At 42.9% G+C, this 25,433-nt stretch overlaps 1 protein-coding gene across 2 annotated transcripts in view; it reads left to right on the top strand.

Annotated features, from left to right (window-relative positions):
- LOC124143575 overlaps positions 1-25,433 on the top strand; it is a 31,505-nt gene that overhangs the window by 2,346 nt on the left and 3,726 nt on the right. Inside the window, exons 2-16 of one of the 2 annotated variants that reach the window (XM_046512600.2) lie at positions 1,572-1,855; positions 2,766-2,911; positions 6,369-6,609; positions 7,801-7,900; positions 11,129-11,225; positions 12,433-12,528; positions 13,038-13,088; positions 13,629-13,713; positions 17,048-17,107; positions 18,291-18,467; positions 19,077-19,203; positions 20,831-20,939; positions 22,262-22,334; positions 23,237-23,401; positions 24,964-25,097. In XM_046512600.2, coding sequence (XP_046368556.2) covers positions 1,572-1,855; positions 2,766-2,911; positions 6,369-6,609; positions 7,801-7,900; positions 11,129-11,225; positions 12,433-12,528; positions 13,038-13,088; positions 13,629-13,713; positions 17,048-17,107; positions 18,291-18,467; positions 19,077-19,203; positions 20,831-20,939; positions 22,262-22,334; positions 23,237-23,401; positions 24,964-25,097 — 1,945 coding nt within the window. Of the gene's footprint in view, positions 1-1,571; positions 1,856-2,765; positions 2,912-6,368; positions 6,610-7,800; positions 7,901-11,128; positions 11,226-12,432; positions 12,529-13,037; positions 13,089-13,628; positions 13,714-17,047; positions 17,108-18,290; positions 18,468-19,076; positions 19,204-20,830; positions 20,940-22,261; positions 22,335-23,236; positions 23,402-24,963; positions 25,098-25,433 lie in introns of those variants that run through there. The other variant, XM_046512601.2, reaches the window with a different exon arrangement.

Here is a 25,433-nt window from a genome sequence, read left to right on the forward strand (position 1 = left end):
CCTGCGGGAAGACTCTTCCCCCAGTCGACGAATGCTATGAACGAAACTATGACGAACCAATCAGAATGCGCGTATGATTTCAAGTACTTCGGGCAAAGAATCCCTTGGGAATACATTTTGATTTTACATATATGTTTGGCTTTAAACATATACCCAAGATACAGTTAACGTGTTCAATCGTACTATATAATATCCTAAGTCCGGCCGGTTTTACTTACATCTGGAATATAAAAGCAATATTTGGAAAATGTACGGGAATGATTACGCAACGAGTTGACAATTCTTTTTGCTATGCCCGTTTGCGCTAAGACGGAACCTAGTCGCAACAATGGCCGGGAGAGCGGGTCTTGTTCCGGAATAACACGGGTTGGTCACGAATGCGCTCGCTTGCGGTACCATAGGGTTCCATTATTACACTAAAACCCTCGCAACAGAATGATGTTTTCTCGCTAGGGTGTCGCTTTCCCTGGCTATATACTCTCCCCAAAACGTAAGGGATATTCGAACATAACAGATGGTTACAGCAATTCAAAGAGGTATGGAGTGATGGTGATGGATGGATCAGACACAGGAAGAACAAACTGTAACATAACAATCAACAGCACACGTAGGAACCCGTGAAGATCCGGGGTAGAATAGGTCTTCAGCAACCCATGCGTGCCATAAAAGGCGACTATGCTTGTCGTAAAAGGCGACTAACAGGATCGGGTGGTCAGGCTCGCTGACTTGGTTGATGCATGTCATCGATCCCAATTGCGTGGATCGGTGCTCATGATGTCAATCACTGGATTGTCTGGTCCAGACTCGATTATTTACAGACCGCCGTCATATAGGTGGAATATTGCTGAGTGCGGCGTTACACAACAAACCAACCAACTTTCAAACCGCCCGTTAACAGCCTTTACCTCAGAACAATTGGCATACGTTTAATAGAGAGATAAGTGTATTGGCTCTTGGTTACGAACCATACGATTGCATATGGATGATTAATGAGTGGTGGAATTTTGCTGAGTGCGGCGTTAACCAACAAACCAACCAAAAGCACACATAGGACGCGTATTGTAATGGTGAAATCAACAGGGCCATACAGTAAAAGACTGAACTTTTGCGATGACATTCCTTTATACGAAGTTTGCTTGTTTGTATGTTTGTTTTTGTCTTACGCCGCACTCCGCTATATGACGGCGGTCTGTAAATAATCGATTCTGAACCAGACAATCCAGTGACTGACTTCAGGAGTATCAATCCACTCCATTGAGATAGTTACGTTGACATGCATCAACCAAGTCAGCGAGCCTAACCACCGGATCCCGTTAGTCGCCCCTTACGACAAGCATAGTCACCTTTTAGAGCAATCATGGGTTGCTGAAGACCTAACGGGATCAGGTGGTCAGGCTAACTGCATGTCATCGTATTCCAATATGCGTGGATCGATGCTACTGATGTCAATCACTTGATTGTCTGGTCCAGACTCGATTATTTACAGACCGCCGTCATAATGCTGGAATGAGTGCGGCGTTAAACAACAAACAAACAAACAGACAATATTATAACTGAACATTTATTTATAGCTGAGGCCGACGTCTTCAATGTAGTTCACTTCCCCGATGGACGTTACGCGATTCAGATCAATGGTGTCACATGGTTAAACAGCGCCCCTACGTTCTTCGTCGTCAACGACACGCGCTTCTCCACCGAAGATGGCAGCCTCCTTCTCGACAGCATCAACACTACGATGTCTGGGTGGGGACCATTCGGAGTTTGGGTCGCCACCAACTTCCATTACCGAGCTGGTGACGTACCCATCGTCGCGAGTATCTCCATGTCTGGGGTTTCAGTCATTACATTTATAGTGGTGAGCAGTATTTAAAACGTCTCAACGTTAATATCAGTTTGCCTTACAAAAACAGCCTTTTTTGAGGCGAATGTTGACTTGCAAAATTGTAAACATCAAACATTTTTTGTTTGTTTCTCATGTACTGGGTAAAGTAACCGATTCTCTCAATATTCTCTTTTGAATATACATTTCACTCAAAACTCTGCGCTCTTTTAGTAATGATGTCATCTGATAATTTGGGGTTGTGTTCGCGTCCGTGCTTCATTCGTCACCACTCGGTCCTTTCTGTAACCTGCAAGAAGACTCGTCCCCCTATTGATGAATGTTATGTGCGAAAATACGACAAACCAATCAGATTGCGTGTATGACTTAGAGTTCTTTGTCAAATAGATTTTTGATTTTACGTATGTCTTGCGTCTAAAAATATACCCAAGACACAGTTAAATGTGCTTTAAATTGCATCTGAAATATATATCATATATGAGGAAATATATGTGAACCATTCCGCAACGGGTTGACAATTGTTTTCTGTATGCCCGTTTGCGCTAAGACGGAACCCAGTCGCATAAATGTCGCAAATAAGATTATGCAGGGGGGGGGGGGGGGGGGGGGGGGGGCGGCTGGCTCCCCGGCTGCCCCCCGGCTCCTTTGTGACCCCTCCACGCTGCCCCCCGGCACTGAATCTTGGCTGGAAATTGGCCGGAGTGTGCCTTCACTTGGGACGGTTGGATGGCTCTGTGGTTGTAGCGTTGTTCAGAATCGGTTACTTTCAGACGGGATTTATGGTTTCGGCGTAAAACAACTTTCACTCACAGAACACGCCATAACCTAAAAATCAAACACGTACATGTAGATCATTTGGTTTTCGCTTATGTCACAAAATAGATATCATATATAACATTTTAATTGGTTCTTTTCATTAATGAAGCGATTCCCCGACGGAGTTTCAAACATCAATCAAACCAACTCAGACGGTGTTATGTGTGGATTCCCGGGATTCCAACTGGACACCACGCAAAAACTTGGATACATGTCTTTCGGGGGAGCTGACATTACAGAACAGTCCGTCGGAAGGTAAGCTTTATGCTCATTATTATACTGCAAGGAACAAGGCTTTGGCTAATCGACAGTCCCACAAATTTGGATTCAAGACCGTTCTACCATTTATATCGTTATAGTAGTATATAGTTACCCGACATACACGCAGAAATTACAAATGGCAAAATTAAATGTTAAGACCCATACAGCAAACTGACAATTGGCATTGCAGAACTGGACCCATCGACAAAGTGATCTGATTGGCTGGTTGGTTGGTTGGTTTGTTGTTTAACGTCGCACTCAGCAATATTCCAGCTATATGACGGCGGTCTGTAAATAATCGAGTCTGGACCAGACAATCCAGTGATTAATATCATGAGCGTCGAGGCACGCAATTCGGATCGATGACATGCATCAACCAAGTCAGCGAGCCTGACCACCCGACCCCGTTAGTCGCCTCTTACGACAAGCCTAGTCGCCTTTTACGACAAGCATGAGTTGCTTAAGACCTATTCTACCCCGGATCTTCACGGTTCTAATACAATGTCCTAATCCCTTGTTCGGTTTAGGGATTCCGGGTTTGAATAGGACGCCGTCAAGCTATGTTTGTAAAAGGCGGCTATATGCATCAGGTGGTCAGGCTCGGAGACTGGGTTGATTGCGTGTCATCGTATCCTGACGGCTTGGATTGTTGCGAACGATATTCATCACTGGATTTTCTGGTTCAAAGTGATCTGAACGCTGTGGCGATTGGTACTTGCATCCTTTAACATAGACTTACGACAGCATTAGCACGAAGATCGCTTTGTTGAACCAGACCCTGTAAAACATGTTTCTGTTTTATATTCACGCACACATCTGAAGAAATGCTTCTTTAAATTACGTTCAGTGAATGGCTATATACGTACATGTAATGGCTTGTATTAATAATGCAGTTGCCATTGACTACAAACAGTAGTTGCGATTTTTCCTGGTCAATTGAACGATGTGGGGCAATAAATATAGGTTGTGTTCAACATCCAATTGAATGACACGACCTTGAACTCAATACTTTGACAGTACTTCTGCGTTTCAAGCTGACCATATCGACCAAATTTGATTTATCTTTGTCTCAAAGTATGTGCCCTTTGGGAATTCCGGGTTGGAATTGGCCGTAAGAAACCAATGCTTGTCGAACGAGACGAAGTAATGGATCGGGTGTCCTGTTTGATCACATGTGATCGTACCTACTGCGTTGTTAAGTTGCCCTTTCTACCAAGATTTCAAAGAGCGCCATACGACTCTTGCTCAGAAGTTGTTTGATTAAGGCTACAACATTCAAGGCCTCAGTAAAACTTTCAAAAAATTATATGGTAGACATGTGGAGGACATTCCCAAATTTGACGCATCAGTGACAAAAATGATGTCGGATGCAGTTCCCTATTTTGAATTGTACCATTTGTTACCGTGTTTTTTTTTTCAGGTGAACAATTGAATTGCCTGTGCATGTGTTTGTGAGTGCCACCGATGGGGCAGGATACGCTTACCTTTTCTCCGCCACCTGGTATCATCACTATTGGATATTGATTCATTAACACATGCTTATGATATAGTCGGAATCGTACAATTGTACAAAGATTTATATTGAATATGGAAAGGGTTTTGTCGCTTTTATTTATCACGATATACTGGGTTACCCGGTAAGGACTCGATTGTTTAGGGGCACTTGTCATGTAGCTCGTAATATGCACATCATAAGTACATTTACGTTCATTTATGTCATCTGACCATAAAATGAGACAAAGCTAACGTCAGCAAATGGTAGGCAGGGTTTAGGTATGGTATGGGAGTCTTCCTTCCTTACTGGGGTCACGTGTGGCCCAGTCGTCTAAAGCGCCGTAATTCCCTGTGCAGAGTTGCGTCACTTGGGCACCCCAGAAACCTATGATTGTGGGTTCGAGTCCCGGTTCGCCCCGATTATGTTTCTAGGTTTGTCAGCACCATACCCGCGCTCGTGGTTACACCGAAGTGGTAAACGTCTGAGACATGCATCACTTCGGGCTTTCCTCCCACATTAAGCCGTGACAGGCTGTGATATGACTGGAAAACTGTTAAAAACGTCGTTTAACCCAACTCACACACTCGCTCCTTCCCTGCTGCAGCGGTTCTGTCAGGCGACCTAGGCGGGAGTCGATCTATCTGAATTATCTCTTACTTGCTGATGGAGCTGATCCATGGTGGAGTTGGGCTCTCTTTTCCGGTCTCTATCGTCCGGTCTCTCTCTTCTATTGTCTTAAGGAGGCACGGGTGGCCCAGTCGTCTAAGGCGCCGCGATTCGCTTTGCAGAGTTGCGTTCCTTGGGCACGCCAGGAACCTATGATTGTGCGTTCGAATCCCGGTTCGACCCGATTATGATTCTAGGTTTGTCAGCACCATACCAGTGCTCGTGGGTTTCACCGAAGTGGTAAACGTCTGAGACCTGCATCACTTCGGGCTTTCCTCCCACATTAAGCTGACACGCCGCGATATAACTGTAATACTGTTAAAAGCGTCGTTAAACCCAACTCACTCACTCACTATTGTAACTTGTTAATGAGTTCAAACACATTGGGATTTGCTTTTGACAGAGATCTGTTTAGCTTGGAATGCCATTCATCAAGATGGTTATTGGTTCGTGGTCCAAAGTCTGGTTTCACACCATAGCCTTGAAGGATGGCTCATCATCAACCCATGCGGATGTCACATCAGTAAACTCAGTTACCCTCGGCCACTAACATTTCTAGCCATACATCTAGCTCTTGGTTAAGAGGCAGAGATGTTGATCGTCTCACAAGAGTATTAGTTTTTTCGTCAGTACTTTCGAAGGGTGATATGTTGTCACAGGAAGCCAGTTCTGACCATGCTTCTACAGCAGCTTATCTTATATCATATCAGTAGATGAGACCTGCATCACTTCGGGCTTTCCTCCCACATTAAGCTGACACGCCGCGATATAACTGGAATACTGTTAAAAGCGGCGTTAAACCCAACTCACTCACTCACTCACTCATATCAGTAGATAGGGTAATATGTGTTTACTTGAGGCCACTTCTCACAAGATGCTATAAAACAATATAGACACATATCTTTATATACTGGTCTCTATAATTTGTGTTAAAAGGATAGGTCTATGATTGGAAGAGGAGACCTGTATTCAGTAAGCATTCAGTCATGTGGAACTAATCCCCTAATAAACCTTACGTGTATTATACTGTAAGTAATCTGTTTATTGTATCTCGTGACCTGCACAAGTCACTTTTCTATAAACCTTATGTGTATTATACTGTAGGTAATCTGTTTATTGTCACTTTTCGTTTGTGGACAAAACATTGCAATATCTCCTTTGCTGTCTAGAAGATAATATCTCCACATTAGTGGATTCCTCTTGATTCCCCAGGGTCAAACACAAACAGATGACCACATCAAACATTTCGGACTCTCAAATATTACTTATCCGTTGAGTCTTCTGCTTCAGATTGGGTCCGTCCGCTTCTTTTCAGGACGGTCTGGAAGGTTCCAGCCCCTTCGCGGTGTTTGACCCGAGTGGAAATTCAGTGGCATTTGGACAGTTGGATAATGTCATGACAACACCAATATGGCAGAACAAAACCAACAACTTCCTGTACTATGGAATTATGGGAGGAATCGATCAGATCCCGACAAATTTCTCCTACCAAGTTGCCGCATTATATACCTCGGGAGGGGGGCCTGAAAATGTAAGTATAGATTCAACAATCTTGATCAGCTCTATGAATTATTTAAATGATCATTATCGATAATTGTATTTGATACATTGCTAGTGTAACGGCCATAAAATTACTGAGTCCCGTGATGGGATTCGATTCACGGACCTTCTGATCCGAGGTCGGACGCCTTGTCCACATGACCAAAGAGGTTAACCCCGTCAGCAAGCTGACAAGGTAAGGATGTAATCTGTAGGATGACTCCACGCCCTGCTACACTAGATAAACAAGACAAAGTACGACCTGACAACTGAATCCGCGGATGTTCATAATCATTGAAGTCAATATCAATATCAGGGGTGGAAGGTGGGCTACAGTACATGTGTCCAGTCGTCGTAGCGCATTGACGAATGGACGAACAGCATCTAGTCTACGTGCAACGGATCAAACTACACCGCAGTCCCCCCTTCAATGGGAATGGATTCTTCCAATACACCAGGAACTTCTACTGTCCTACACGCATTGTTCATGCAGATTACGGATGTTATTACTGGGCACCGTGCTATTGGTGTATTTCATTCGGACACATGAAAGTCAGTTACCTGCTGCTATGAATATCCTCCTCGATATTCGAGGGTATATTTGCTATGTTGTCCCAATATCAAAGTTTGGGTTCGAATCATTGTCAGTATGGATACATCATTTTTTGAATACATAGCGTTTATTTGGACGTGAATATAGGGCTGCTATCGTAAAACAAATAAAAAAGATCCCTTCAAAACCAAAATACATACGAAGCAATCAAAGGTTGGATCAACGGTGATGAAATACATAATACCATCAATAGAGTACCAAACATTCACTGATTTTTAGCCGTCAATTCATATATTTTTTCACAGCTTTTTTCACATTATCGCCAAATTTATTCTGTTTCGGCGGATAATCAAGACTGCATTCACCAGAAATATATTCATAATAAAGGATAACCAGTACAATATGATACGCTTGCCACACTTGCCACACAAAATGTCATCAACAAAATATTGGATGTAAACAATTTGTTTCACAGTCACATATGTCTGCTTCTGAGACTAGCTGTGTATGGTTTGTTGTTTTATGCAGCACTTTGCAAAATTCCAGATATATGACGCCTGCATACGTGACGCCACGGAATCTCTGTCCCAAAGACCTGAGGAATTGATGCTTCTGTTTTCCTATTTTCAGAGTCTTTCGACGTGGGGTTTCGTAATCAGAAGCATGATCTACAAGCATGACAAAACCGAGGATCACACCGCAAAATCACTCGGATACTGGACAGATGAAGGTGAGAGCAAGTCATTTTATAGATGGTTTAGACCTTATTTGTAACCCTTTGTCGTCAAGTGATTACAGTCCACGGGGTTGTGAGAATATCAGTTCATTCAGCAAAGGCATAAGGAAGACACTCCTGAAACAATTTAAAATCACAATTTATCACTTGTTTCAGAATAAATGTACAATAACACATTAAATGTCAAGTATCGATCTGCTTCTTAATAATTCATTACATCATTACAGCAGATACACAAATTAGTTCTGACTTGATATCTAATCGGTGCAAATGTACCTTCATATACAAATACAATATAATTACACATTATTAAACGCATAACTGAGGAAATCATTAAATCAACAGATAATCATAATATGCATAATGAATCCACGACATGAACATATTATATAGATAAACTATATACAAAACATACCCTGTGTGTGACACGAGAGTGTAACATGCCTTCTGCCAGTCGTCTCATTCGACAGTCACATGACCCTAAATACAGATAAAATATTAATTATAACATTGTAAATAGCATATAAATATTTGAGACATATACGTGCATCACTAAAATACAACTTCAGTCATTCATACCACTACCAATAAATACATGCATACATCTGTTGAAATAGAACCCGCTGTGAAATAGAAAAACCATGATACCTTATCTACACTAAAAATACTTACATATTTACAAGATGCAGAATTAACAACTACTACATAAATATGCCCTAAAAGACCTTGGATTTGAACGAGCAGTTGTGAGCATCATGTTCTGTTTCAACGACAATGAATCAGCTGTTGTAATTACCAGACACCTATGATCGTGGGTTACAAGCTAGCATCACCCTGAATGTGTTCCTTTCTTTGTCAGCACCATACCCATGTTCGTTCCAGGGGCCTACTATTCCCATGGCAATGTCCCAGGGGCCTACTATATCGATGTTACTGTTTCAGGGGCCTACTATTTCGATCTCAATGTTTCAGGGGCCTATTATTCCCATATCAATGTTCCAGGTGCCTACTATATCGATCTCAATGTCCCAGGAGCCTACTATATCGATCTAAATGTTCCAGGAGCCTACTATATCGATCTCAATGTCCCAGGAGCGTACTATATCGATCTAAATGTTCCAGGAGCCTACTATATCGATCTCAATGTCCCAGGAGCGTACTATATCGATCTAAATGTTCCAGGGGCCTACTTTATCGATCTCAATGTTTCAGGGGCCTACTATATTGATCTCAATGTCTTAGGGGCCTACTATATCGATCTCAATGTTCCAGGGGCCTACTATATCGATTTCAATGTTTCCGGGGCCTACTATATCGATTGCAATGTTTCCGGGGCCTACTATATCGATTGCAATGTTTCATGGGCCTCCTGTTACGATCTCAATGTTTCAAGGGCCTACTATTCCCATGTCAATGTCCAAGGGGCCTACCATATCGATCTCAATGTTCCAGGGGCCTACAATATCGATTCCAATGTTTCAGGGGCCTACTATATCGATCTCAATATTTCAGGGGCCTACTGTTTCGATCTCAATGTTTCAGGGGCCTACTATATCGATCTCAATGTTTCAGGGCCCTACCATTCCCATGTCAATGTCCCAGGGGCCTACTATATCGATCTAAATGTTTCAGGGGCCTACTTTTCCCATGTCAATGTCCAAGGGGCTTATTATATCGATCTCAATGTCCCAGGGGCCTACTATATCGATCTCAATTTTCCAGGGGCCTACTATATCGATTTCAATGTTTCCGGGGCCTACTATATCGATTGCAATGTTTCAGGGGCCTACTATATCGATCTCAATGTCCCAGGGGCCTACTATATCGATCTCAATGTTTCAGGGGCCTACTATTCCCATGTCAATGTTCAACAGGCCTACTATATCGATGTCAATGTCCCAGGGGCCTACTATATCGATTTCAATGTTTCCGGAGCCTACTATATCGATTGCAATGTTTCAGGGGCCTACTTTTTCGATCTCAATGTTTTAGGGGCCTACTATTCCCATGTCAATGTCCCAGGGGCCTACTATATCGATCTAAATGTTTCAGGGGCCTACTTTTCCCATGTCAATGTTCCAGGGGCTTATTATATCGATCTCAATGTCCCAGGGGCCTACTATATCGATCTCAATTTTCCAGGGGCCTACTATATCGATTTCAATGTTTCCGGGGCCAACTATATCGATTGCAATGTTTCAGGGGCCTACTATATCGATCTCAATGTCCCAGGGGCCTACTATATCGATCTCAATGTTTCAGGGGCCTACTATATCGATTGCAATGTTTCAGGGGCCTACTTTTTCGATCTCAATGTTTTAGGGGCCTACTATTCCGGTCTCAATGTCCCAGGGGCCTACTATATCGATATCAATGTCCCAGGGGCCTACTATATCGATTTCAATGTTCCCGGAGCCTACTATATCGATATCAATGTCCCAGGGGCCTACTATATCGATTTCAATGTTCCCGGAGCCTACTATATCGATTGCAATGTTTCAGGGGCCTACTTTTTCTATCTCAATGTTTTAGGGGCCTACTATTCCGGTCTCAATGTATCAGGGGCCTACTGTTTCGATCTCAATGTTTCAGGGACCTACTATTTTCATGTCAATGTTTCAGGGGCCTACTATTCCGATCTCAATGTTTCAGGGGCCTACTGTTTCGATATCAATGTTTCAGGGGCCTACTATTTCGATCTCAATGTTTCAGGGAACTAGTATTCCGATCTCAATGTTTCAGGGACCTATTATTCCCATGTCAATGTTTCAGGGGCCTGCTATTCCGATCTCAATGTTTCAGGAGCCTACTGTTTCGAACTCAATGTTTCATGGACCTACTATTTTCATGTCAATGTTTCTGGGACCTAGAATTCCGATCTCAATGTTTCAGGGACCTACTATTCTCATGTCAATGTTTCAGGGGCCTGCTATTCGGATCTCAATGTTTCAGGGGCCTACTATTCCGATCTCAATGTTTCAGGAGCCTACTGTTTCGATCTCAATGTTTCAGGGACCTACTATTTTCATGTCAATGTTTCAGGGGCCTACAGTTCCGATCTCAATGTTACAGAGGCCTACTATTCCCATATCAATGTTTCAGGGACCTACTATTTTCATGTCAATGTTTCAGGGGCCTACAGTTCCGATCTCAATGTTACAGAGGCCTACTATTCCCATATCAATGTTTCAGGGACCTACTATTTTCATGTCAATGTTTCAGGGGCCTACTATTTCGATAAGACCGATGGCACATCAACGTATGAAGATACATTGATCAATGTGTTTTCTGATGCACGAAATAGAAGTATACCTTACAGGTACGTTTGTAGTTTGATAGAATAAAACATCATTGATAAGGTAAACGGTTCGCGTTTGGGAGACGATGTTGTATGTTAATATACTGATAACTGAATCCTGCGGGTGACCCAGAAATTCACAGTGCAGATGTGTAAACTTAGAATAACTGAATTGTTTAGATTAGATCAAATCTTCTGAATTAGCTTTAGTGGCGCGTTATATCAGTACAAGAACAATACAAGAACAAACTGATATACCAGCATGATCCCCCTACGCAGTGATGTAGCATTATTCCTTGATATCCTCTTGTGCAGCAGAAACATATTTTTTATCCTTGCACTCTTCTAGATGTATCCTTACTCCTTGCACTCCTCTAGTGAAACATACATCCTTATTTTTTGCACGCCTCTTGTGAAACACACATCCTTACTTTTTGCACGCCTCTTGTGAAACAGACACCTCCATACTACTTGTACTCCTGTGAAACAGACACACCCTTACTCCTTGTACTTCTCTTGTTAAAGACACATCCTTATTCCCTGAACCCTTTTTTAACACACACACCCTTACTCCTTGAACGCCTCTTGTGAAACAGACATATCCATATTCTTTTCTCTCTTCTTGTGAAACAAATACAGCCATATTCCTTTCTCTCCAATGTTAAACAGACTAATCCTTACTCCCTGCACTTCTCTTGTGAAACAGATACATTATATATTCCTTGCTCTCCTCTCTCTTGTTAAACAGACATATCAGACTCATCCTTACTCCCTGCACTTCTCTTGTGAAACAGATACATTATATATTCCTTGCTCTCCTCTCTCTTGTGAAACAGACATATCCATATTCTTTTCTCTCTTCTTGTGGAACAAAAACATCCATATTCCTTTCTCTCCAATTGTTAAACAGACTCACCCTTACTCCCTGCACTTCTCTTGTGAAACAGATACGTTATATATTCCTTGCTCTCCTCTTGTGAAACAGACACATCCTTACTACTTTTACTCCTCTTGTGAAACAGATACATGATATACACCTTTCTCTTCTCTTGTGAAACAGACACATCCATATTCCTTACTCTTCTCTTGTGAAACAGATACATCCATATTCCTTGCTCTCCTCTTGTATAAGACATCGTTCGCAGCTGACCTATCCTTATTCCTAAAGCTTGCTCTCCTGTTGTTCTGCATGTATATCCATATTCCTGTTTCTAATCTTGTCCTGCAGGTACGTGGAACTGGACACCTGGTGGTTCACAAAAGGTCAAGGCGGAGGGGTCAAGGAGTGGACAGCACCCACGGACATCTTCCCCAAGGGAATTGAGTACGTCTTCAGTAATGTAACATTACTCGTGATAAATCAGTGGCGATGATACACGTATTTATGGTGTATTATCAACGATTTGCAGTGTAGTTCTAAATATAAGCATCCTGATCGTAGACAATTGTGTGCGATTTACATCTTTGTAGAGGATAATGCATGGTCGTCCATACGTTCTTCAAATGAAATTTATACGCTTGATGAATCAAGGACGTCTCCAGCACCAACCATGTTTTCTCCTGGCTGTACTGATTTTGGCTTCTTGTCAATGTCACACAAAGAATAATGAAACGCTTCGATCCGACAAAAGCGTTTGGTCGAAAGGTAGTTGTCTCGCCATGTCCCATCTAAAGACATGACATTACAACAGGACGTTCAGTCTAAGGTAAATAACATGGATACTATTGCAACTGAAGTGTATTATACAAGTTGCTACCTCGGGGATCACCATCAGCACGATCTGAGACAACAAGAATACAGATGCTTGAGAATTCTTTCTGGTTCGGTTTCAGATATGTATACAGAAGTTTGAACGTACCCATCGTTGCGAAAAATAATTTCTGGTGAGTTGTGAGAGCGAGTATCGCTTTAAGCAATGAAGTAATATTTGTTATTAATATTAACAGCTCCCTAAACAACTTCTGTTATTAAGTGTTTGACGGTGTGGTCGAAACAAGAAGATGAAGGTGTTCTTTGTGAGAGGTGTGTGTGGGGTGTGTGTGTGTGTGTGTGTGGAGGGGGGTGGGGGGCTGGGGGTGGGGGTGCGCATGCAGGACATAGTTTCCTGGTACATGTATATTGATATTAGGACTATGATTTCTAGGCGGAAATGTGTTCTGTTGCATTGATGTCGTGCGACTGTGACATCTACAACATCGAATCCGAGTAAACTGGAGTGGACTAAAATACACCAACACCGTTTAGTTGTCCGTCAGTCCCACCCCTTAGCCTACGAAACCCGCTATTAGCCTATTACTGATTTGAAGGTCTTTTTCAAAGAACCATTACGAAAAATCTGGAATCAGTTAATCAAGATCTCACTGTGGATGACTTGGGAATATTCAATCACAGGAAGCCGATTCCACATCCTTTATCTATTGCAGGTCAAGTGACAACATATACGCAACACAAAATGGTGGAACCTTTAATTTTGAAATCGAAGGTGACATGGCAATACCGACAGATGAGGTATGAACAATTAACAATAGATTATATACATTTATTTATAACATTGCAAGTTGAACAGTTTCACTTTTATGTCTGGAATTGGTTTTGAGTCTTAGATGATTAATTGAGCCATTTTGTCAGTCAAGAGGCTAAGTCATGTAGAAGGCTTAAGGTTTCTTCTACACCTACTACATAAAAAGTCTTACTATACAGTTTGTTCCAGGAGAGCCATGTGAACACTTCTAGGTACTATGCAATCCCAAATAATAGGGTAGGTAAAAAGCTAGAGGCAGTCTAATGCCAGGTACCAGTTGTAAAAGTTAGGTTCATTATACATATTTTACATATCTGCACGGTACAGAGGTACTTCAGTGGCCAACAAAGCTTTCTAGTTGTAGATTTGAAAAAAAATAAGCCAGTACCTGTCATGACAGCCATTTTTTAAAGATGGCCGACGTTTGTCAAAATGACCATTCTAAAAACAGTATGGTACATACCTATTATTAATACGTTTCATTCACACACTAAACTAAATATATTAGGTTATTAGCGTCTCATAATAATTCCCTGATGTAAATCCAGTTACGATTATCTCATTACATTAATTGCACTACGCATTATATGCAAATCTGCTCCTATTTTCAATGGAGACTTCCGTACAATAACAGGGAGGCGAAGTACAACATAAACCGTTAAAACCGGCTCTATGCAGCCCGCGTGAAAGCAAAGTGTTATGTGATGGAGGGCGTGACCCTTACAGCATACCATAGTAGGCAACGATTGCGGTGCGCTAGACAACGCCAGGGACGAGCTGTGCGCCAATGGCATTACACCATGTTTACAGACGAATCAAGGTGCCGCCGATTTACAGATGGCAGAAAACATTGTTGGCGACGTATCGGTGAGCGGTATGCCAAAACAACACTTAAGCTTCTTGACAGTGATTTGGTATGGGGGCAGTAGTATCATGGTTAGGGGCGGTATTACACATGACAGGCGAACTGATTTGGGTATGGACATTTGCGCCTTGTCATTGTTCCATTCGCAAGAATTACTTTGAACTGCAAGATGGCAATGCCAGACCACATCTAGCCCAGGTAGTCATTGTTTTTACCTCCGAAGAGAAAGTATACGGAGATTGGACAGGCCCGCTAAGTCACCTGACATGTCCTCAATAGAGCGTCTGTGGATGTTCTCGGTCGGAGAGTGTACACCAGAGACCCAGCGCCCGCCAAGGTGGCCAAGCGTGGGGACGCTCTTCAGGCGGAATGGTGGGCAATACCAAGGGATGCCCACAGTATGTCATCAAGGTGTTGTGCATGTATCGCCCAACATGGTGGACACACAAGTATTCATCAACACGCCCGAAATAGATTTTACATTTCATCGTCATTACACCTTCATTACCATTTCACCAATTCCCTTATTGTTGTCGTCAGTACGTTTAACATGGATACATTTACCTTCACCCATGTAGACACAAGCACCAGTGGAAGGTAGTTCATTTGGCACTGCGTGCATATGTTCTTGTACGACATGCTGACCGTTTGCATTTGCCAGATTCTATTCTAACAGTCTCTTTTGGCGCTGATTCTTTTTTGGTCCCTAACACAGGCTGAATTACACCGTCTTTTATCTTCCAACCATGCCCATCAACAGATGGAAGGTTGTGCATGGCTTACAATGCCCTTCTCCAAACATGGTCTTGGTAGATTGCTCGTTTTATGTGCTGAATAAGACTGTTTGAAGTCAGAGGTAACCTTTCGTTGTTGAGCTGCTTCTTACAGCATAGGCAGTACTTGCCTTCTTGCCCTGTCACCAGCGAGGCAGAGGGGTGCATGCTAAAACGGCACCTCAGTAAAACGTCACCGATTTCTCTGGCGACTTCTCTGTAGAGTCCGCAAAATCCCCATATAGCCTTGCTAATTCTTCATCTAACTCCAGGGATTCACCAAAATGTGCTAACTAAAAGTTAGTTTGGTGAACTTAGCTGTCCTGTAGCGAAGTCAATGTTTTTCTCTACCCTATTCCTCATAGTCAACTGTTTGAGTCGCATCCGGTGAGTGCCTGCAGTGCTAGTGGGGTTTTACATATATGTGGTCCCAACTCTTGAGCAACAGAATGCACAGGCATGAACCTCACACTGACAGAAGAACTAACTTATATTGTGAACTTCACTGTCCGTTCAGACACTGACATGTTAGTGGACTTTACTAATCAGTTAGCAATTTGTTTACTTGGTGGTCTATCGTCACTAAGTAAAAATGGCGAAGGAGTAATCAAATATACTTTCAATGTCAGTTTCCTGTATGAGAGAAAGCTTGTGTGGGTGTCATCTCTTTGGCCTCTCACACCTGGTCTCATTGCAACCCCGTTTGTACTTATCCCACAGCCGTGAAATTACACTTTTTGATTTGCCAAACATTCGGACAATTTGGGATATTGATACCGTCTAAAATATCACTCCACGGTACAAACTTGCTAAAATGTTATACATTTCAGTTACACATATTGATACAGTACAAGTGCAGATACCTTATCAAATGTTTCGCCATTCCATGTATTCTAGCATTAAGAGGAGAACCTCCTGGCCGTACACCTTTGCATTACAAAATGCCTATTGATATTGTTGAAAAGTGTGCATTATTGACTGTCAATACCAAGTCAAATATTTCGTTACTAAAAACTAGGCTTGGAATAGCAGCCATTTAGTCAAATGTCTATCATGGCCGATCGGTATTGGAACTTGACTGGATTTACATCAAGGAATAACTAGGCACTTACACACTAAATATGCTCAGTTTTATGTGTGAATGAAACGTATTAACTTGAAATCTTTGTTGGTCACTTAAGTACGTCTGAGGTATGTTTCATAAATTTAGGACTCATGTTACAGTATATTGCCTTTATACCACCATGCAAATATATTTATGAAATGAACCTAATTTTTACTTACCCTACAATTTGGGATTTCGTAGTACCAAGCAAAGTTTAGTAGACTCTCCTCGACCAACTGTAATGGGTGAGTGAGAGAGTTGGGTTTAATACCGCTTTTAACAGTATTACAGCTATATCGCGGCGTTTCAGCTTAAGGTGGGAGGAAAAGCCGAAGTGATGCAGGTGTCAGATGTTTACCATTTCGGTGAAACCCACGAGCACGGGTAAGGTGCTGACAAACCTAGAAACATAATCGGGGCGAACCGGGATTCGAACCCACAATCATAAGTTTTTTGCGTGCCTAAGGGACGCAACTCTGCACAGCGCCTCAGACGACTGGGCCACCCGTGCCTCCTTATGTACCAAAGAAAACAGAAATGAACAACGCGACGTCAGTGCATGATTTGCTTGTTGTCAGACGTTCTGGGACAAAATCTTCAGTGAGTCGAAGCAGTGGGGACTGGCCACCTACATACAGGTAGGTCATGCCACCAAACACGCTCAAGTTTATTGTGAAATTATATCCATCGATATTTCTGTGAAGGGGGGCATATTTTGTAATTGTTGAATGACGTTATCGTCACCTCATTTAATGGTTATGACGTCACTAATCAATCAGAAGTTTCTGAATCATTCACGATGTAAGGAGGCAGTGAAATGTTTCATTGAAAATCTTGAACAGAGCAGGGTATTTAGCAGAACTTTTTTGTTAAATATGTCACAGTGCTTATCATTATATACATGCAATATTGTTTTATGTCCACACGTTTTGACACAATCCGTTATATAATAATATAAAAAATCTCTGTTATAAGTCCTACTTTAACATAAGCACGTGTTTGTTAATCACAGAGCATGTGTTTGTGATTATACCAGGTGAACGTTTCCTGCTCCACCGATGGCGACATGGACTGAGACAGTACTGCAGCTCCAAAATCAAAATATAAAACGTCAAAGCTCACGATATCGGTGATGACACCAGGTGTTTGCGAAAAGCGTAGACAATACACTTACTCTTCAGTGCCTCACTGATCCTCCAGTGCTTGTCTGACTGATCCTCCAGTGCTTGTCTGACTGATCCTCCAGTGCTTGTCTGACTGATCCTCCAGTGTTTGGCTGACTGATCCTCCAGTGCTTGGCTGACTAATCCTCCAGTGCTTGGCTGGCTGATCCTCTAGTGCTAGCCTGACTGATCCTCCAGTGCTTGGCTGACTGATTCCCCAGTGCTTGGCTGACTGATCCTCCAGTGCTTGGCTGACTGATCCTCCAGTGCTTGGTTGACTGATTCCCCAGTGCTTGGCTGACTGATCCTCCAGTGCTTGGCTGACTGATCCTCCAGTGCTAGCCTGACTGATCCTCCAGTGCTTGGCTGACTGATCCTCCAGTGCTTGGCTGGCTGATCCTCCAGTGCTAGCCTGACTGATCCTCCAGTGCTTGGCTGACTGATTCTCCAGTGCTTGGCTGACTGATCCTCCAGTGCTTGGCTGACTGATCCTCCAGTGCTTGGCTGACTGATCCTCCAGGGCTTGCCTACTGCCTACTAGTGCTTCAGTGCTTGATTGTCCAAAGTTGCCCTGTTGTTGCTTGCTGTGTAAAATGGTTACAATACTGCCAATGTCGAAATCATGTGCATCCCTCAACAGGATATTTTTCTTCCGCAGGACAACATGACGGAAATATTCCGTACTTTCCCACGGATGCAGACGGACCTTAACTTTGGGCGAGACTGGCTGGTTAAAATGGCGGATTCTGCTTTGAGACACAACATCACCATCCAGTATAGTGGCGCCACGCCTATGATGGCACTCATGGCTCTCCAACTACCGGCTGTAACCCAGGTGAGAAACAGTCGTTGCTGTTGATATCGGTACATTCAGTATATTCTCAGTATCTGGAGTTGTCATACGCTTATTATGGTTCCCGTTCAGGACAATGCATCAAATGTGTTATAAGAACAAGAAAGGTTGTTAACACGTCCAGTCCAGTCCTTAAAATCCGATGTTTCCTTCTAATACGATACCTCTCTGCGTAAGGGATGGTGGTTTAGCCTAGTGGTTAAAGCGTTGGCTCATCACGCCGAAGACCCGGTTTCGATTCCCCACATGGGTAAAATGTGTGAAGCCCTTTTTCCGGTGTCCCCCGCCGTGATATTGCTGGAATATTGCTAAAAGCGGCGTAAAACCATACTCACCCACTCACCCCTCTGCGTAAAGATTTGAGAACACGCGACAGGTGAAATGTTTTGATGGTTTATGATGTAGAAGCCATTGCGTATGAAACGACAGAGCGGATGAAATAAACACAGCAATGAAATTGCGCCTTGTATTGTTTGCTTTCGGAACTGGCCCATTAACTTCATTTGGAGATTCAGAAATCAAATATTCTGGTCTGAGTTCTTTTCACTCGTGCCGGAAATTTCGACCTGATTGTAAGCATATTTCTTTCAGGTGCGCGTCCAAAGAGGCTATGGCACAGGGTCGGACCTCTCTAGTATTCCTGTTTCTTCCGTATTTTCCCAACTTTTAGGGATATCGGCCTTTAAAGACGTGTTTCTTACTGAAGACAAGAAGGGAGGTGGGAACATTATTTCATCATTGTTGTCGTTGTTATTGTTATTATATGGTGTTGTTATTAGTGTTGTTACGATAATTATTGTTACTCTTATTGTTATTTATCAGCAGTGGTTTTGCCCAGTGGTGTAATCAGGCCGAGAACATGGTTGCCATCCCGACGTGAATGAAATGCAGAATCCATTTCAGGGAATCCGAAATATGGAACCGGTTATGATCATTTGTTCACACAGACCTGACTGACTAACCCACAAAATTAGATAGCAATTCATTTTATTGAAATATACTGAATCGCAAAAGAAACGTCACCATGGATAGATATATGGGCAACCTTATTTGTCCAAACACTGTAAATATACTTCGAGACATATTAAAAAGATGAAACTGATCATCAAGGTTGTAATGCCTTGGTCGGACTTCATTCGGCCGTTTTTGAATCTCGTCCTACAGGTACTCAATGGGATTTAAATAGGGTCTGAGGGCAGGCTACTGCATAATTTTGATGCCAGTCTGCTTGAGGAAGGCTCTTGTTGCTCTCGCAGTGTGGGCACGGGCGTTATCATGCTGAAACTCGTGGTAGCGGTGACGTGCCAAAAGAGGTGTGGCGTGTGGTATCAAGACTTGATGAATGTACCGAGCTGCTGTGACACCATTGCCTCTCCCTGGGCCGATGTTCTGGAAGACTACAGGGCCGACCCTCTGTGCAAGACCAAATCCACCCCACACCATGATGCTCGGACCACCCCATGAGACTCTCTCAACAACACAAGTATCCGAATAACGTTCCCCATGGCGTCGCCAGATTCTCTCTCTGCCATCTGCTGTTGAGATACAGTAACGGCTCTTGTCTGAGAAGAGGACACTTCTCCACTGCTGGTGGCGTCAATGCTGGTGCTACGTTGTCCACTGAAGAAGGTCCCGGTGATGACGTGGTGTCAGAATGGGTCCTCGGCGTGGCCTGTGACAGTTGAGGTGTCTACTCGTCAATCGTCGACGCACGGTGTCCGCACTAATGTGTCGCTGGTGTGCCCCCCATGGTCTGTCGAGCAGTTTCCGCAGCAGTAACAAAGCGATCTTGCAGATTCTGTTGCACAATCTGACGATCCTGACATCGGGGAGTGACCCTTGGTTTTCCACTACGTGGTCGGTCATCTGTAGTGTTGGTGGTCTGGTAACGTTGCTGGAGCCTGTATATGGTCCTTTCGTGGACTTGTGGCATGTGCATTTCAATCGGGTTACCATGGCCGTTACCGTGATACGTTTGGGCGATCGGTTTTATTTTCATCTGCTTTGTTTTGTTATCATCAAATTTCATTTTTCCAGACAAGGTAATGTTACATTTTAGAAACTTTGAAAAAAATACCCAGATATTTAAATGGCAACTTTTTACGCAATGTTACTTGGGGTGGCGTTTCTTTTGCGGTTCAGTATATATACAAATATGACATGGCTATCCTTAAACGAAGCGAAGTTCGAAATCTAACGAATGACGACGACCTGATTACATTACTCATGTTCGACACATCAACTGGAAATGATTCTGCTTGCGTAGTACATTTAATACCAATATGGCTGAAGATATCCGATGTGGTGCAGTTGAGTGTTGGAAGGCAGTGCTTTCTGTTACCCAGACACTGGAGGAATATCTGCGTCCAGGAGAAGTGTGGAGGCTGTCCTGTCCAACGGCCCTGTGGGGATTGGTGACCAGATCGGACATACAAATACTTCCATCGTCAATCGGTAGTTACCTTATCTCCTAGTGTCCCAGTTCAGTTTCAGTTGTCTATACGCATCATCTTCTCAGCTCTAGTATCCTATACTCATCCTCCTCTCGGCTCTAGTAGCCTATACTTATCTTCTCAGCTCTAGTAGCCTATGCTTATCTTCTTCTCAGCTGTAGTAGCCTATACTTATCTTCTCAGCTCTAGTAGCCTATACTTTTCTTATCAGCTCTAGTAGCCTATACTTATCTTATCAGCTCTAGTAGCCTATACTTATCTTCTCAGCTCTAGTAGCCTATGCTCATCCTCTTCTCAGCTCTAGTAGCCTTTACTCATCCCCTTCTCAGCTCTAGTAGCCTATACTCATCCCCTTCTCAGTTGTAGTTGCCTATACTCATCCTCCTCTCAGTTCTAGTAGCCTATACTCATCCCCTTCTCAGTTGTAGTAGCCTATACTCATCCTCCTCTCAGTTCTAGTAGCCTATACTCATCCCCTTCTCAGTTGTAGTAGCCTATACTCATCCCCTTCTCAGTTGTAGCTGCCTATACTCATCCCCTTCTCAGTTGTAGCTGCCTATACTCATCCTCCTCTCAGTTCTAGTAGCCTATACTCATCCCCTTCTCAGTTGTAGTAGCCTATACTCATCCCCTTCTCATTTGTAGCTGCCTATACTCATCCCCTTCTCAGTTGTAGCTGCCTATACTCATCCCCTTCTCAGTTGTAGTAGCCTATACTCATCCCCTTCTCAGTTATAGTAGCCTATACTCACCCTCTTCTCAGTTGTAGCTGCCTATACTCATCCCCTTCTCAGTTATAGTAGCCTTTACTAACCCCCTTCTCAGTTCTAGTAGCCTATATCGTCCCCTCCTCAGTTCTAGTAGCGTGTACTCACTCCCTGCTTTGTTGTAGTAGCCTATACTACACCTCCTTCCCAACACTAGTAGCCCTTTGATCATCCCAAACTCAGTTCTAGTAGCCTATACTCATCCGATTCTCAGCTCCGGAAATTAAGAGAAATTAATGAGGTTTCCTTATTACTTTCGTTCCCTTATAAAATTGTTTTGTTTAACCTTATACATAACTTTATTTCCGGTACTATATTTTTAGTCTGATGGCCGTATGGATATGACACATGTTGCATTCGTTGTCAAGCGAGACATATTGTCATTTGTGCGATGTTACCTGAACGAGCATTGGTCTGAGCGCTTGCTAGAATCAGGCGACTTCGCCGCTGGTCGATCGTCCTCATGTTGTCACGGGTGATGGAGGAATATAGTGTGTACACAGCCCGGGAAGTATTGTTGATGACAGAAATTAATCCCTGACAAATGTCTCCACAGGATGTGTCGGGCTGATGGAACTGTTCTCAAGCCAAATAATGCAGCGCTCGCAATAGATGCTCAGGTTATGCAGGTGAGAAGCAGTGAGTGGCCTTAACGTCACTTTTTAAACAATATTTCAGGAACCTAAAACGAGAAGCAACAGAAACTCTACCTCTCAGTTGATTTTATCATTATATCCAAAGATAAATTGTAATCGCCCTTAGTCAGACATCACAGGATACTTCTGCATGATTGGTTTTTTTTCGATATTGACTTTAAACTGTTTTCAATTTCAAGTTTTTCGCTTAATACACAACTGCTCATGGATATCTTAGACATATTATCTTTGAAGACCAATAAATAGGCTTGTATCGGCACCAATTTAAACCATATGAAACATGGTAGGGGTCACGTGGTTGCAATTCATTTCTTACCACAGTCTTCGTTAAACCAACTTATTTCTACAAAAAATTACCTAGCCACAGATGTTTTACAATCTGTTGCAGGAATGAGTGATGGTTAAATAGAGGCAATCAAACTTTACAACAGTTCTTTTAATTTTCAATGTACATAAAAAAACCTCGATAATCTACCCCTCGTTAACGTTAACATCTTAGTGAAACAAACGATTGAAGGTATGGCGCAGACCAAGGATCATAATCTGGGTGAACCTGGATCCATGAGTAGCGAATCCTACCATGGCTAAGGGACACAACTCATAAAAAATGGATTGACATTCCTTATTTGCTTAAGGGTGCAGCTCACGGCTCTGTTAGGCTTAACGTTAAAATTTGTGACATCAGCTGTCATATTTTGAAGATAATGCGGTCGGGTCATTAGCGATAACATACTAATATACGCGCTAGATTGATAGTGCCAAAGTCGTGTTTGTAGGTGCAGACAAAGGAGATGAGTCCTCAATACGTGTTTATCAAGACATGCCCTTTCCTATTAAAGGCCATAAAATTGCAAATGCCGTTCACTATTTACTAGATGGCATTTCAAGATGGCAGCGGCCCTAACGCCGAGATATGGGCGACAGTCTCAGGTGTCTATGAGGGTGGATCCGCGCCGAAACAGGTGTATGGGATTATCTTCGTTTCCGGTTTGAAGAATAATTTTGACATCACCCCGACAAAAGCCGGTATCGGGTATGAGGTTAGTATGACATATGCATTGAAAGAAGCAAATCGACAGTCCTAGTTTATGTCGAAACTGCATGATCAGTGATTTGTATTGTAAGTCAGGGAACAAAATAGTTGTTCGTAATACAGTGTGTATTGTTGCTATAAAAAGTGCGTTTAGTTTCGAATGGGGGTCTTGCACTTTTAATGAGCTCCCTTCTCGTACCACCGATTTTGCATTTCGCTAGTTTACTGCCAACTCCAACTGTTTTATATGTGTATCTCAATGTTTAGTTAAGGACCGCCTCCGTAGTCTAGTGGTAGAGCGGAAGGTCCGGGGTTCGATCCCCGACCGCGTCATACCAAAATACGTTAAAAGATGGTACTTGTTGTTACCCTGTCTGGCGATCGGCATTAAGGGGCTAAAAGAAGGACTGGTCGGCTCGGAGTCAGTATACTGTGTCTGAGTGTGGTATTCATGTTAAACTGCGGCATGGTTTCTCAGTGAGCTAGCACTATAAATCGGCATCAGTCCGGACTAGTACAAGCACAAACACAAACACAAACACAAACACACACACACACACATACACACACACACACACGTACATACACGTCGCTGTATAAGTGCAATAATCTTGGACGCGACGTTTAACCCCATTTCACCTCACCGCACCTGTTTAGTTAATGATTACCTACCCTGATACAAATTTTATGTCGAAGAATAACACGTGGCATTTCTTCGTACAGTCGACTCCACCCCATTCCCCAACCCCGCCCCCACCATTATGGCGGTGCACAAGAATGAGGAGTGAAAACCCGAAGTGTGAGACAGGTCTCAAACGTATACCATCCTGGTGAAACCCATGAGCACGGGCATGGCGCTGACAGGCCTAGAACCATAATCAGGTCAAACCGAGTTTCGAATACATGATCATAGGTTTCTGGTGTGCCCAAAAGTCACACGTTATCTGCTTTCATTTTTCACAAAACAAATCCTGAAGCATGGAACATGGAAATTCAAGTGTTTCGATGGTCACCATTCGCTGCTCCAGTAGCCTACTTTCATCCCACTCTCGGTTCAAGCAGCCTACATGTACATTCATCTCACTCTCGGTTCAAGCAGCCTCTATTCATCCCACCCTCAAATCCAGTAACCTGTACTTATCCCACCATCAGCTCTAGCAGCCTATATTCATCCCACCCTAGAATCCAGTAACCTGTACTCATCCCACTATCAGCTCTAGCAGCAATTACCCATCTATTTCTCAGTTCTAGTTACCTGTACAGTCCGATTCCCATCCGTTTCTCAGCGCTAGCAGCATATATTCTATAGAGCTATAATCAGGGCAAGCTTTGATTCGAATGCCCAAACGTCTGATATGATTTACTTTCATTTTTGACAAACAATTCCTGAAGCTTGGAACTTGGAGATGTAAGTGTATAGATGGTCACCACCTTCAGTGGTACATGCCCAATGGATCAAGGAATGAAGGAAAAAACCCGAAACAATTATTAATGGCGGTATCTGAGACAACGGGGCCACCCCGTCTTCATTTAATCGTAAGCATCCTAACATTAATTTTCCTGTTCCAGTACCCAGTCAGCAAGATCTTCTCTGCAGCGGATCCTACAAAGCAGTACGACTTCAGCGACAGCAAGGCCTTCACCATCCCGCCATGCCAGCAGGATTTCTGCATGTACTATGCGTCACCAGTTCTAAAGTACAAGTAAGAATCATCTATCATCAGCTTCAGATTTAGATCGATTCGAGATTGCTTATCGTCCATGCATTCTTTTTAGCAAAAGGTGTATGTTCCATAGGGCGATAAAAACAAGGAATTAAACTTTTCGTTCAACTGTTGTAGTTAAGAGGCTGCCAACCCTTCTTTCGTACGCGGAATTCAGGGGTCTATTTAGAGGTTATTCGGGCCGCAGGACGCATATATAATCGTATTTGTTACGCAGATTCAAAATTAAATGGAAACGGCTAAGGGTGTACGTACAAAACATAGTTTTCGATATTATTTCAGTAATTTAACTTCATATGGGACCATTTTATAACC

This window comes from Haliotis rufescens, unplaced genomic scaffold, assembly GCF_023055435.1.
Source record: "Haliotis rufescens isolate VD_foot unplaced genomic scaffold, xgHalRufe1.0.p SCAF_8, whole genome shotgun sequence".
Lineage (NCBI taxonomy): Eukaryota > Metazoa > Mollusca > Gastropoda > Lepetellida > Haliotidae > Haliotis > Haliotis rufescens.